Genomic DNA, 13,662 nt, shown 5'->3' on the forward strand with positions numbered 1-13,662 from the left:
TTACTGTCAAAGCAAAAGAAAACAAAACTGAAATAGTTGGTAGTAAAAGATTAAAATGAGTATGATTCATTCTTATATTGGATACAACGAGAACTTGCAAGTTCCAACCAAAGACATTCAAAACCAGATATTTGTTGATTAACAAACTTCCAAGTTCTAATTTGACAACCTTTCCACGTGAGTTTGCATACTTTGGCCTAATTCCAATAGATACAACTACATAAATAAAAAATCCCCCCATTGGTATCACCACATTCACTCATAACTGGGGTTCTAAATCCCTTTTGTTTCCTCTCACTGTACAACATATCATCAAATCTGTCACTCTTCAAGGCATTAACATTTAGTATGCATATAATCTCAATAACATATGCAAGTGCAATCTCTTGCCCATCTAACCAACTAGCGCGTGGTATTTTTGCAATCAACCTCACATCATATTCCTTTCACGCACTTCCTTTAAGCTTTCACAATAGAAAGAGAGAGCAGAAGCCAACCACCGAAATTACAGTAACTAACCTGAGCCATACGTTGTTTTTTGTAGTTTGTGTAATGACCCGAATACATCACACAACACATGTCTCAGAATTTCAGTGGCTGTCTCTGCTCACAGTCTCCTCCACGTTGCCATTACACCATCCTACTGTTACTGCTCAAAATTAGACCAATTCTCTATCTTTCTCTGTTTTCATGAACGTCTTTAGAGTCTTGAAGCAGTGCGTTGAGGAACAAAAAGGCAAAAAAATTTCTTCTCTTTAGCTGTCCTTAAGAAGAGAGTTGTCAGATAATGCAGCACGAGTCGCTTGGAACTGTATGGTATACTTTCTTTGTAGGTCTCTTAGTTTCTCCATCAGTTCTTGGAATGTAGGTCTCAGCTTTGTATCGCTGCCATGTGGGACAGACCAAAATTGACACAGATCAATGTCAGCATTCGCCGTGAAATATGTAGAACACTTAAATTAACGAGAACCATAATAACTAAAGGCTACACAGAGATTAATGCATGTTCCCTATGTTAATGTACCTGTGCCAACAGCTCTCCATTAATGAGATCCAACGAGGATCAATGTCTTTGGGGATTTCCAGCCTCTGGTTCATGAACCCCACAGCTCCAATCACCTGCACATATTTTCAAATAAGTGTCTCTCCATACTTTGATTTGTGTATGTGTAACAAGAGGAAATGCAGTGAGACTTAAAACGAAAATTTTCAGCAAGCAGGTCGAGAAAGGGAGTTAGGACATCAAATTCGTAGAGATGTTGTAAAATATACCTTCTAAGTATCTAAACAATATATAAAATAACATTTCACTTGTATCAGTATATTTTAAGGCCAGTACAATGGTTCCTATGATTTTCACAGATCTACCCTGAAACCAATCTTTTGACATAAAGATTCTTGTTAAGTTTCTTAAGCATAATTGATAGCACAGAAAATTTGAATTAGTGATCTCTAGGCCAGATTGTCAATTGGAGACATCTTCTTCTTATTTCTCTATCTATCAAAAACGATACCTGCATCGAGTTGAGAGTTTCCCATGGGATCTTCTCAGTGGCGAGCTCCCATAGTACTACTCCAAAGCTGTAAATGTCAGACCTGTATCAATGAATTAGAGATGGTTAGCGATGAAGGCTAAAAATATCAATTAATCAAGGGAACTTAATTAAAGAAAAAACAGAAGTATACTTCTCATCAGCAGACTCATTTCGAAGAACTTCTGGTGCCATCCATTGAGGCTGCATAACCATTAAAAATTCAATAACGATCACTGTGAGAGATTGAATATAATTGAAGATCTGAAACAAGGAGAGTCTAGGTTAAGTACCGTTCCCTTCCCAGACTTGCTGGTTAAGTATGTTTCATGCTTGATACGAGAGAGACCAAAGTCAGCTACCTGTCACATATGTCGCTGTAAGTTGACGATGTTTCTAGTTCTATTTTGGAGATCTGAGTCTCACTTTTCCTTTTTTTTTTCTTTCTAAAGCTTAGTTTTCTTTGAGAAAGCTATATAATCATTATGAATATGAAAACTTATAATTATCTGGATTATAGGAACGTAAGTGTATCTCAAGATAAGTATCTTACTTTAACAGTCCAGTTCCTGTCTACCAGCAGATTTGATGACTTCAGATCACGATGGATAATGGGCGGACTACAATGGTGAAGATAATTCATACCGCGAGCCTGTGTGAAGAATTATGTAATATGTTCGATGAGATGAACGGTGACTAAGTCAAATATGGGGGAAATAAGGATCACAAAACAAATAATACAAAGAAGGATCACACGTCAAAAACGTGTAACTAACACTCACAATGTCTAAGGCCATATGGATACGCCGTCTCCAATCCAGTTTTGACGTGCTCCTCTGTAATAGACGGAAGAGACTTCCACTGCAAATAGTGATTCAAATGATTAGGGGCATGGATCAGAGTATGGTTTGAGGGCCGAAAAAAGTAAAATGAAAGTGAGAGATATAATTATAAGAGATGAGACCGAACCGTGGAAGAAACTCGGACACTATACAGAGGCGCTGAGGTGAAGTCACAGCTCCCATAAACAGCAGGACATTAGGGTGTCTGAGTCTTTTCATCAACAACACCTTTACAATAACACAAGACCAACATATATAACTTAGAATATGGAATTAACTATTCTCAGAAATTATTCATTTTTCAGTGCGATGCAGTTTGTAAGTGAATATTTTGTTAGTACAGAAAATTGTTGTAGTTGAAGAAGCAATCTGACTACTAGGAAATGAAAGACAAGAGTTAGAAACCAATATAAATGTCAACGGTCTATTTTCCAAAACTATACTCAGAGCAATCACTGTGGAGAAGGGATTAAAAATGACACCTCTTGTTTGAAAGATTCTATGACCTCTTCTGAATATTCTTGTTTGGAGAATACTTTTACAGCTACATCCTGCGGGACATTAGCAGCTGTCAATAAAACAGAATTTTGAACTTGAGAATTCCTTTTCTTTCTCATGGATGCGCGTATAAATTAACAAATGCATATTCTACAATATCACAAAGCCAAAAACGTACCGATCCAAACCAGAGACCGTGATAAACAGTTCCACATGAACCTGTAAAATGGAAATTACTGAATGTTAGCAGGAGGGAGATAGAATTTACCCAAAAAATACCAGTTTTAAAATGAATGAATGTGTCTGGCAAACGAGATAATCTGTTTGAGAGAATAAGTAACCTTGTCCGATTTGTTCTCCAATTGTCAAATCATCCCATAAAATTTCATATTCCAAGCTTTCGCTATCAGTATCAACCTTGTTCATAACACTGCTTTTGGTACTTCCGCAGCTACTAGCGCTGCTTGTACTGTTCGCATTTACAGAAGACGACCACAAACTAGAAGCCTCATTATTGATAGGCTTATTACTTTCAAAGGGAGGGCTTTCAGACTCAACACCAGCAAAAGGATGAATCTGGAGAGACTTCTCTTTCTCTTGTTCATTCTGTACCCAAGGCCATACAGAATGAGTAGGTCTTCCTTTTGAACCTTCCTGCTCATTCACTTTCCATGGCCATGACAAACCTTTCTTTACCATCCACTCTTCAGCTTTTGAAGTTAGAACCTTATGGATTGCAGGCTTTCCATCACTCTCATCACTGGAATCTTTGAAGGGTTTCGAAGAAAGCTTCTCATCTTTACATGTGAATACACCAAAAGGAGACTGGATAAAATCCCCTCTTGGTGTGCTGGCACCACTTGATGCTGCATCGTCCCTATGGTCAGCGAGAGTAGCACCGAAGACACCATGGTCTGAATAATGACTATCCTCACTGCCACCCTCGGAGAGTGTGGCACTATTATCGCCTGCTCGCATTTTCGATCTGACCTTGTTGCTCACCTTGGATGCCTACAATTTTAACATTGGTCAGAATGTCTAAGAGCAAGATAAAAAGGTGAGAATATGCAACCCTACAATTGAACTTACAAAATCTGATATCTTTGATGCTATGGCGACTTGTATAGGCTGATCGGAGTCAAGGCCAAGTTTTGATACAACAGCTCCTCTGGAGTCTAAACCAAGCTTAGAGGCAAAACTATTCCTTACAGGGTTAACGCTCGTTTCACCTTCAGGCGCCTTTAATTTAGCTAATGAGATTCTCGGGTTCAGATACGGCGCAGTGTTACTTGTGATACAAATGATCCCCATAAGAGTACCGTCGTCATCACAGAATGCAGAACATGTAGTGACAGCTGAAAATCTCTGCCCTGATTTGCTCTTGACAGGAAACTCGCCGGTCCAGCTCTCTCCACTAGCACAACGTCGAGCAATATTCATTGCAAAGGCAGCGTCACGATCATCAGCAATAACATTAATTGGATTCTCCCCAAGTGCTTCTGCTGCAGAGTACCCATAAACCTTTTCCGCCATGGCATTCCTGTAACAGTCATGTCACCGAATTGGAATCTTAAGTAACAACATTGCAACTCAAACCTAACTCCCTAATTAGACATTCTCTAAATTCCATAAACTGCATTTCACAAGAGGGAAGCTACTCACCAGAAGATAATACGCATATTGAGATCAAAGGCATGAACAGCTTGTGCCATGGACTGTAGTATATTCAAATACTGTTTATCCGTGAATTTACCAGCCGATGGTCCACCGCCACCAACTTCAGACCTCAATCTCATCGAACTCTGGAGGATACGGCTCTCCTTCCGCAACGGCGAAGCGTTACGAAACGAGGCGGCGGCACCGCTTCTCCTCCACGAAGGAGCTACTACATCTCCGATGTTCCTCCTCGCCGGAGACACCGAATGCGATCGCTGCCTAAGCTCCGTAGAAACCTTAAGCCTAGACATCTCCATCTTTAGATGCTCCTGACTCTCTTCTAGCTCCAGTATCTTCTTCAGCAGCTCCTCCGCAGGTGGATTCTCCATTTGCGCTCCCGATCAAATCTGAAAGAGCTAAAACGAGTTTGAATCGGGAATCGGTGGCCCGAGTTGAATCGGAGCGTTGAAGAAGGTGATTTAGTGCTTAATCCATGACGAAATAGGGATTTTGATTTGACTAAAGGACACTAATAAAAGGAGATGATGATGATGAAGATGACAATCTCTGTTGGCTCCCTAACCAAAGAACAAAAGTCTCTCTCTCTCTCTCTCTCTTTGGAATGAGGAGATGCGAGAGAAACGTTTTCTCAAGCAGTCAACAATAATGGAAACCTTTTCTTCGCTTATCTTTGCTTCTTTTTTATTCTTCTTTTTTTTTGTTCTTTACCTTCACTTTTTCCACTTAATTAATAATTATTCCTTGATTTTTTTTGGCGGTTTATTTCTTTTTTTTCCATTAGACAGACAATCATAGATTTCTTATGTATTTATTTTGGGTAGATTCTAAATTAGATTTTTTTTGGGAGAAAATAAAAAAAATTCTGATTATTTTCTAAACTGTAAATGTTGGTTCATTTTAAAATATGGTAATTTTGGTTTTGTTGTTCTGTAAATTTCTAATTAAAAAAATTGTTTAAAAGGGAAAAAAAATAAAAAAAGATGAACCAAGAAGATGGATACAGATTGATTTGTTCCCAGTTTATTGGGAGTTCTATGAATTCATTGTATATGAAAAAAGTGTCATGCATGTAATCACTAATTTGCAAATAAGTTTAGGTTAATTGTGGGAGATAATCTTCCTAAATGGACACATATAATAAGAAAGCTTTGTGGTTGATGTGGACGACTTTATTTGTTTGCTTTTGCAATTAGACAAATTAGTAGTTTTTTTATATATTTAATTAGAAACAAGTTGATTCATTTTTGAAAATTTATAACTAATTAAGCACTATATCACATGTTTGTTTTGGCACCTAACTTATACTACATTTTAAGTGAACATGCATGTTTCTCTGTATTTTTTTTTTTTGTTTTTTTTGAAACTCACAATCACACTAAAGTAGATCATTAGATTTAAGTTTTTAAATATAGACAGGACAATGACTGGTTCATATATATCTCAACTCAAATTCTGATCGGGGAAGAAATCAAAAACATATATATATCTTCAGTTTATTATCTTGCGGTAGTTTATCTTTATAAATATATCCAGTTAAAACCATGATCAAGAGCTTGACAAAAAAAAAAAAAAAAAAAAAAAACATAATCAAGAAACTTATCTAATTTTTTTAAAAGGCATTTTTAAAAGATTGACCTAAAATTTAGAACTTTAGAGAAAGAGAGAGGAAAAGGAGGTTGGCCGGTTCTGTTTTATTGGTAACTTGACAATTTGTTGGTAACTTGGTAGTCTTGGTTATGTAGACAAAAACAAAAACAAAAACAAAAAAAAAATACGTAAGAAAGATGAAATTTGTAGAGAGTGTTGACAACTATAATCCACAAACAAAAATACAATCACTTGTGACTTGTGCATTAAATTTCTTACGTGTTCCACCTTTTTTCAAAGCTATAACAAAAATACATAATACTATCGAAAAACTATTTAACAAACAAAAATAAATATGAAACTCGTCGCCCCACCGCTTCAACTCCAATATTGCTGCAATTGCAATTGCTGTATTGTTGTGTATGACCTGTATGTCGGCCAAAATATCGGGCAACTAATTCACCTTTATAGATTGAAAATCATATATTTTACTATTTTTTTGTCATTTCCTTTTTTCTTTGCTGATGTCTTTCTTCATTTATTAATGCTAACTTGGCAAGGTGGCATAGTTTACGTTTTCGGATTTGGATATGACCGATATTTCAATATATTTATACTTTTCTTTCCTTAAAAAGCTAAAAGATTTGAAAACTTATCTCTAGAAGAATAAAGCTTAATCCATTCAATATCATCACATGCGCAGAAGAATCATCCCCTAAGAAACTTGACTACCCGATTTTTGCGAGATATACCATTTTTGTTTCTTCTAAGATAAGCAAAATTGTTGTCTTCACTTTAAATTGAATTTGGCAGACTATGTTATTTCAATTTGATAATATGTCAGGTTATTATAATAACATAGTCAAGTTTGAAATATGTCAATTTAAATTAAATATGTCAATTTGATACTATGTCAGGTTACCACAATATGTCAAATTTGAACTATTATTTCAATCTGATAATATGTCAAGTTAATAAAATAGATAAATTTGTCAAAGTGACATGATATTTCCAAATTTGAAACAAAGATACATTCTCATCATATTTCTTTATTTTAACCACAGTTCGATGGGTTTTTTTTTTTTTTCTCAATTGTTTCTTTATTTATTTCATAAGCCAGTACAACAAACCATACATAAGCCCAAAAGAAAGCCCAGTTAAATCTAAATGATCTAAAACTGCCACGAAGAAAATTGATGGATAAACATTGAACACACAAGACACGTGTTGCACAAAGGATGAGGTCAAAAACACGCGTGAAGAAGAGGAAGAAACAGGGGCTACCGCCGATCATCACTGCCGGTTGTTTTTTCGCCTGCAGAAAACTCTAAATCGCCGGAATTTCAGATAATCACAGACGCGATATGTAACTTCAGAGCTTCAAATCTTCGTCTTCAAGAACCAGTGAAAAATCGATTTTCAACAAAGCAGTCTAGATCTAGATTTATAGGCTTCCGCCATTAAAAAGACAAACATAGAATCGATGAAAACTCAATCGATCCATAAAACAAAACCGGAAAAATTCCGAGACAAAAGCTTGCTGAAATCGCCGAAGAGACGAACGGATAGCGGGCAAAAGCTGGCCATAGTCACAGAAAGTATCAACTCGCCAGAAAAACAACCAACGAATTGCTAGAGACAAAGCCGAATATCTTCACTATAGAAGCTGAAAGATACCAGAAGCAAAGCCAGCCACAGGTGCTAATTAGAGCCACCTATGCTAGAAGCAGAGCCGGCCAAAGATACTAATCAGAGCCACCTATGCCGGAAGAAAGCCGGCCGACATTGCTAAAAGAGCCAACGACGCCAGATAAAAGCCAACTATCCCACTATGAAAGCTAAAAGTGTTGGACAGAAGCCAGAAAACACCGGACAGCAAAACAAACATTCTCTCCCTCTAAAAGATTTTAGAGAGATAAGAGAGAGAGAGTTTTTGTACGAATTACAGTGACAGTTCGATGGGTTTATAACCTAATAAATTTTACCGAGACATTGTGTGTAATATAACCAAAAAATTATGGTATGGGACATCACAACAAAAAAACTCCCAGATTAAGAAAGGCCTAATTGGAGGGGATGGAATATATAAATAATAATATGATGATGGCAAGAAGTGAAGTGAATAATGACTTGGTGTACAAGACATCTTCCCATGGGTGTCGATACAGTGGCTGCTTTGGTCTCCTCTGGTCAAATGTGTGCCTGAAACCATTAATTCATACAATCCAAATCAACTTAAATCGCTTCAAGACCAAGATGTATGGATGATTTCGTTAATTTCTTGCTTAGCGAACATCCCACTTCCAGCTTGAATGTCCAACAAGAGAGATATAATGGCTCCATTGACACTGAGTACGAGGCTGTTGGCTTTAGAGAGTGTGGTGTATGTCTCTACTTGAACTGCGTATTCATGTACTTCAACTGCAGGGAAATTAGACTCTGCAAATTTCTGAAGCAGCTCCACTCTTTTGTTCAATGATGAAGGAGACACTGGCAGACCACCATAGCATTGCTGTTGCTAGAAGCAGTGCGTCACGGAGCAAAATGGCACATAAGGGAAAAGGGGTCAACTTTCCTTTTGTTTAGTTGTTCTTGAGGACAGGGTTCTCATTCTCAAGTAACCCAGCACGAGTCAGTCGGGACTGTAAAGCATACTTTCTTTGCAGGTCTCTTAGTTTCTCCATCAGTTCTTGGAATGTGGGTCTCAGCTTTGTATCGCTGCAGCGTGGGACAAACCAAAATAGAACCACAAAATAATGTCCCCATTAGCTGTGAAATCTATATAAATCAAGGAGAAACACAACAAGATATTCTTCTAGCGAGGCTAAGGCGATGTTCAATATGTTAATTACCTGTGCCAACAACTCTCCACTAATGAGATCCAAGCAGGATCAATGTCCTTTGGAATCTCCAGCCTCTGGTTCATGAACCCCACAGCTCCGATCACCTGCGGAGAATTCAAATATGCATCTCTTCGTAAACAAGAGGAAGTGCAGTGAGACTAAAAATGAAATTTTCTTGACAAGCAGAATAGTCATGCGATGGATATAGGACATCAAATTCGTAGAGATGTTGCAAAAATATTGTTTAAAGTAAGGCTATATATGTAGTTCACTTGTATTTTTTACAGATTACTGTAAGTACAATAATCCCTAGCTTCCTAACTAGTACAATTAGTTAACGGAAAGTACTGATGAATTTTTAACAGCGGTTACCCTGACACTAATCTTTTGACTCAAAGATTTTAGTTATTTTTCCAGCTCCATTGACAGAGCAAAACATGTTGTCTAAAAGTAAGTTATGCCCAAAAATGTGATTTCAAGGTACAATTTTCAGTTGAAGACACTTTCTTTTCACCATTCTATCGCTCATTGAAATACCTGCATCGAGTTGAGATTTTCCCATGGTATCTTCTCTGTGGCAAGTTCCCATAGTACTACTCCAAAGCTGTAAATGTCAGACCTGTCTCAAGAAATTAGATGAGCTAGTTAGCGATTGCGGCTAGAAAAATAGAAATCAAGGAATTAACCAACAGAATACAAGAATATACTTTTCATCAGCAGACTCATTTCGAAGAACTTCTGGTGCCATCCATTGAGGCTGCAAAACAGGTACAAGGCCAAACAAGATCATTGAGGGAAGCTGCCTATAAATCAGGATTCAAATCGAAAGAGTCCAGGTTAAGTACCGTTCCCTTTCCAGATTTGCTGGTTAGGTATGTCTGATGCTTGATACGCGAAAGACCAAAGTCGGCTACCTGTTAGAGATGTCACTGTAAGTCGACGACCTTCGTAGTTCCAGAGAGCATTCACACGTAAAGTGATAATTTTTATCTTCATTTCGTTTTAGAAAGCTATATAATCCGTTTGAAGATGGAAAGTTATTGTTCATCTCAATTACGGGATTGCAAGATGAAAGACCAAAATGTTACCTTAACGGTCCAATTCCTGTCTACCAGCAGATTGGACGACTTCAGATCACGATGTATGATGGGTGGACTACAACAGTGAAGATAATTCATACCGCGAGCCTGTGCGAAGAATCATGTAATACGCTGTATGAGATGTACGGTGACAGGTCAAATAGAGTGAACAAGAATGTTAACAAGAAAAATACAAAGAATTAATCCAATAGAGCAGCCCATACTTAGAAAATTGTTTACGTACAACTGTCAATGACCACAGAAACGGAAAAATAAGATGTCTAATGAACGTATACTTAATACTCACAATATCCAAGGCCATATTGATACGCCGCCTCCAATCAAGTTTTGATACACTCTTCTGTAGTAGACGGAAGAGACTTCCTCTGCAAATTGTAATTCAAATGATTAGGAACTATGGCTTAAAGGCCCAAAAACACAAAGAAAGTAAAGAGACGAGACTGAACCGTGGAACAAACTCAGACACTATACAGAGACGCTGAGGTGAAGTAACAGCTCCCATAAACAGCAGAACGTTAGGATGTCTAAGTCTTTTCATCAACGATACCTTCAAAAGTAAAACATGACCAATATATATATATAACCTGGAATTTTTGGATGTTGGTTCTACTAGAAAACCAATACAAATATTAATTGTCTTTCGGCAAAACTACATTCAGAGCAATCATTATGGACAAAAGATCAAAACCAGTACCTCTTGTCTAAAAGATTTTATGACCTCTTCTGAATATTCTTGTTTGGAGAACACTTTCACAGCTACATCCTGCGGTGACATTAGCAACTCTCAATAAGACAGATCTCTGAACTTGCAATTTTCTTTTTACCATGGAAGTGTGAATAAATCAACAGATGCAGATTCTACAATATCACCAGGAGCGAAAAACGTACAGATCCAAACCAGAGTCCATGATAGACAGTTCCACATGAACCTGTACAATGGAAAATTATTGAAGCATACTAGCAGAACAGAGACAGAACATCACATAAAATAGTAAAATATATGATGTTATAAAGAATGGATATGTCTAGCAAACATGATAATCTGTTTGTGAAATAAACTACCTTGTCCAATTTGTTCCCCAATTGTCAAATCATCCCATAAAACTTCATATTCCAAGCAATCACTATCTGTATTAATCTTATCCATAACACTCCTGCTAGTACTTCCGCAACTACTAACACTGCTTGTGCTGTTCCCATTTATAGAGGAAGACCACATAGTAAAAGCCTCGTCATCAGTAGGCTTATTACTGTCAAAGCCATAGCTTTCAGACTTAACACCAGCAGAGGGATTAATCTGGTGATACCTATTTTTCTCTTCTTCATCTTGTACCCAAGGCCATACAAAATGAGTAGACTTTCTTTTTGAACCTTCCTGCTCATTCCCTTTCCATGGCAGTGACAAGCCTTTCTTTATCATCCATTCTTCAGCTTTTGCGGTGAGAACCTTATGGATTGCATGCTTTCCATTACTCTCAACACTGGAATCTTTCAAGGGTTCTGAAGGTAACTTATTATCATCACATGTGAATACACCAAAAGGAGACTGGATAAAATCCCCTCTCGGTGTGCTAGCACCACTTGAAGCTGCATCTTCCCTATGGTCAGCGAAAGTAGCACCGAAGACACCATGGTCTGAATAATGACTATCCCCACTGCCACCCTCGGAAAGTGTGGCACTATTATCGCCTGCTCGCATTTTCGACCTGACCTTGTTGCTCACCTTGGATGCCTGCAATTTTTACACTAGTAAAAAAATATGCAACAGCAAGATAAAAAGGTCAGAATATGCAACCTAGAATTGAACTAACCAAATTTGATATCTTTGATGCTATAGCAACTTGTATAGGCTGATCAGAGTTAAAACCAAGTTTCGATATAACAGCTCTTTTGGAATCCAAACCAAGTTTAGAGGCAAAACTACTCCTTGGAGGAATAGAACTCGTTTCTTCTTCTTCTTCTTCTTCTTCTTCTTCTTCTGCCTTCAGTTTAGCCAAAGAGATTCTCGAGTTCAAATACGGTGCTATGTCACTTGTGATAGAAATGATCCCAATAATAGAGCCGTTATCATCATAGAAGGGTGAACACGTAGTAACAGCCGAAAAGATCTCCCCTGATTTGCTCTTGACAGGAAACTCGCCAGTCCAGCTCTCCCCATTGACACAACGTCGAGCAATATTCATCGCAAAGCCAGCATCATGATCATCTACGATAACATGAAGTGGATTCTTCCCAACTACTTCCGCCGCAGAGTACCCATAAAGCTTTTCCGACATGGCATTCCTGGAAACAAATCATGCCATCGAATAGCAATCTGAGAACAAAGCACTAGTACAAATGAACAATGCAACCTATAATACAAAGAGTCTACCCATGAAAGTGAAACCATATCACTGACTGACTATACAATTCCGAAGTTCAGGCATCAACAAAATAAGAGGAAGCCTTAACTACTTACCAAAAGATAATTCGCGTATTTAGATCTAAGACATGAACAGATTGAGCCATGGACTGCAAAATATTCAAATACTGTTCATTACTGAACTTCCCTGCCGATGGTTCTTTGCCACCACCAACTCCAGCTCTGGAACTCATCGAACCCTGGATACGTCGTTTCTCCTTCCGCGACGGCTGACCCGGCAACATAAGACGCGACGGCTGCCTAAGCCCCGTGAGCCTAGACATCTCATGCTTTAGATGGTCCTGACTTTGCTCTAGCTCTAGCATCTTTTTCAGCAGCTCTTCCACAGGTGGAGTCTCCATTATTGCGGTCAGAAAACGGAAACCCTTACTACACCAGACCACCGGAATCAAAACTCTACCCTCTGAAATCAGAATTGAATCGGGGAATCGCGCGAGTTGAATCGGACCTTGAAGTGTGCTTAAACCATGGTGGTCAAAACTAAAAAAGTAGGGATTTGATTTGATTTGACTAAGGAGAGAGTGAGTGATGAATGATGATGACACTGTCTCTCTCTCCCTCCCTAACAAAGATACAACAATGTTCCTCTCTCTCGGGAATGAAATTTTAAGAAAAGTTGACCATCCAGAAACAACTACTAATACTAGCTAGTGTACTACTGTACACATAAGAAAGATACTACTGTATTCTACATCCTTCTAGTGTATATTGTTTGTTTATTACCCCCTCTAAAACCGTAGGGCCTGTTCGTTTGCACAGAAAGTTGTTTGTTTACCTGTCCCTAACTAGCGATCAGTCGTAGCGATTGTCGCTAGCGATCAGCAACCGTAATTTTCAGTCGTTAAAATTTTCAGCGACTGTCGCCAACGATCAGCGATCAGTCGCTGAAACTAGTCGCTGGATCCAGCGACAGACAAACGAACAACATAGTGATCAAGGAAAATAATAAAAAAAACAAATTTTTAAATTAAATATGATCAAAATTAAAATTAATTATATAAAAATATAACTACGTATCTTATTATATAAAGTAGAGTTTTGAAAGTTAGCCATTAACAAGATTTTGACATGTGTCCAGTTATCAATCTTTGATTTTAACATGTGTAACTTGATTACAACAAAAAACAAAAATTTTGTTTAAAAAAATATTAATAATATAAA

The 13,662-nt window shown here is 37.8% G+C and overlaps 2 protein-coding genes across 8 annotated transcripts; both read right to left on the reverse strand.

Moving 5' to 3' along the window:
• Window positions 1–48: 48 nt before the first annotated feature.
• Window positions 49–5,281, reverse strand: LOC104744831 (uncharacterized). Of its 2 annotated transcripts, none has more exons than XR_015581783.1 (13): window positions 4,535–5,227; window positions 3,962–4,412; window positions 3,214–3,883; window positions 3,051–3,091; window positions 2,857–2,942; window positions 2,502–2,602; window positions 2,315–2,393; window positions 2,086–2,184; window positions 1,826–1,894; window positions 1,687–1,736; window positions 1,515–1,596; window positions 1,025–1,119; window positions 49–885 (listed from the first exon to the last, which is right to left on the reverse strand). XR_015581783.1 is itself a non-coding variant. In XM_010465937.3 (13 exons), the coding sequence occupies exons 1-13, from the start codon at window positions 4,915–4,917 to the stop codon at window positions 756–758; spliced, it is 2,319 nt and encodes a 772-aa protein (XP_010464239.1). In that variant the 5' UTR covers window positions 4,918–5,281; the 3' UTR covers window positions 49–755. The 2 variants fall into 2 exon arrangements, 1 of the variants encoding a protein (XP_010464239.1); XM_010465937.3 differs by having other exon boundaries at window positions 2,857–2,925; window positions 4,535–5,281.
• Window positions 5,282–7,209: 1,928 nt separating this feature from the next.
• On the reverse strand, window positions 7,210–13,416 carry LOC104744833 (uncharacterized). Of its 6 annotated transcripts, none has more exons than XM_010465939.3 (14): window positions 12,538–13,250; window positions 11,891–12,362; window positions 11,387–11,811; window positions 11,142–11,269; window positions 10,968–11,008; window positions 10,774–10,842; window positions 10,526–10,626; window positions 10,366–10,444; window positions 10,068–10,166; window positions 9,825–9,893; window positions 9,687–9,736; window positions 9,517–9,598; window positions 8,989–9,083; window positions 7,210–8,854 (listed from the first exon to the last, which is right to left on the reverse strand). In XM_010465939.3, exons 1-14 carry the CDS (start codon window positions 12,840–12,842, stop codon window positions 8,719–8,721), a joined length of 2,151 nt encoding a protein of 716 aa, XP_010464241.1. In that variant the 5' UTR covers window positions 12,843–13,250; the 3' UTR covers window positions 7,210–8,718. The 6 variants fall into 6 exon arrangements, 2 of the variants coding, with proteins under 2 accessions (XP_010464241.1, XP_010464240.1); XR_015581785.1 differs by having other exon boundaries at window positions 8,067–8,854; window positions 10,068–10,190; XR_015581784.1 differs by having other exon boundaries at window positions 10,068–10,190; window positions 11,142–11,811; window positions 12,538–13,416.
• Between the last annotated feature and the right edge of the window lie 246 nt (window positions 13,417–13,662).

Source organism: Camelina sativa, chromosome 15 (genome assembly GCF_030686135.1).
Source record: "Camelina sativa cultivar CO46 ecotype springtype chromosome 15, ASM3068613v1".
NCBI classification, from domain to species: domain Eukaryota; kingdom Viridiplantae; phylum Streptophyta; class Magnoliopsida; order Brassicales; family Brassicaceae; genus Camelina; species Camelina sativa.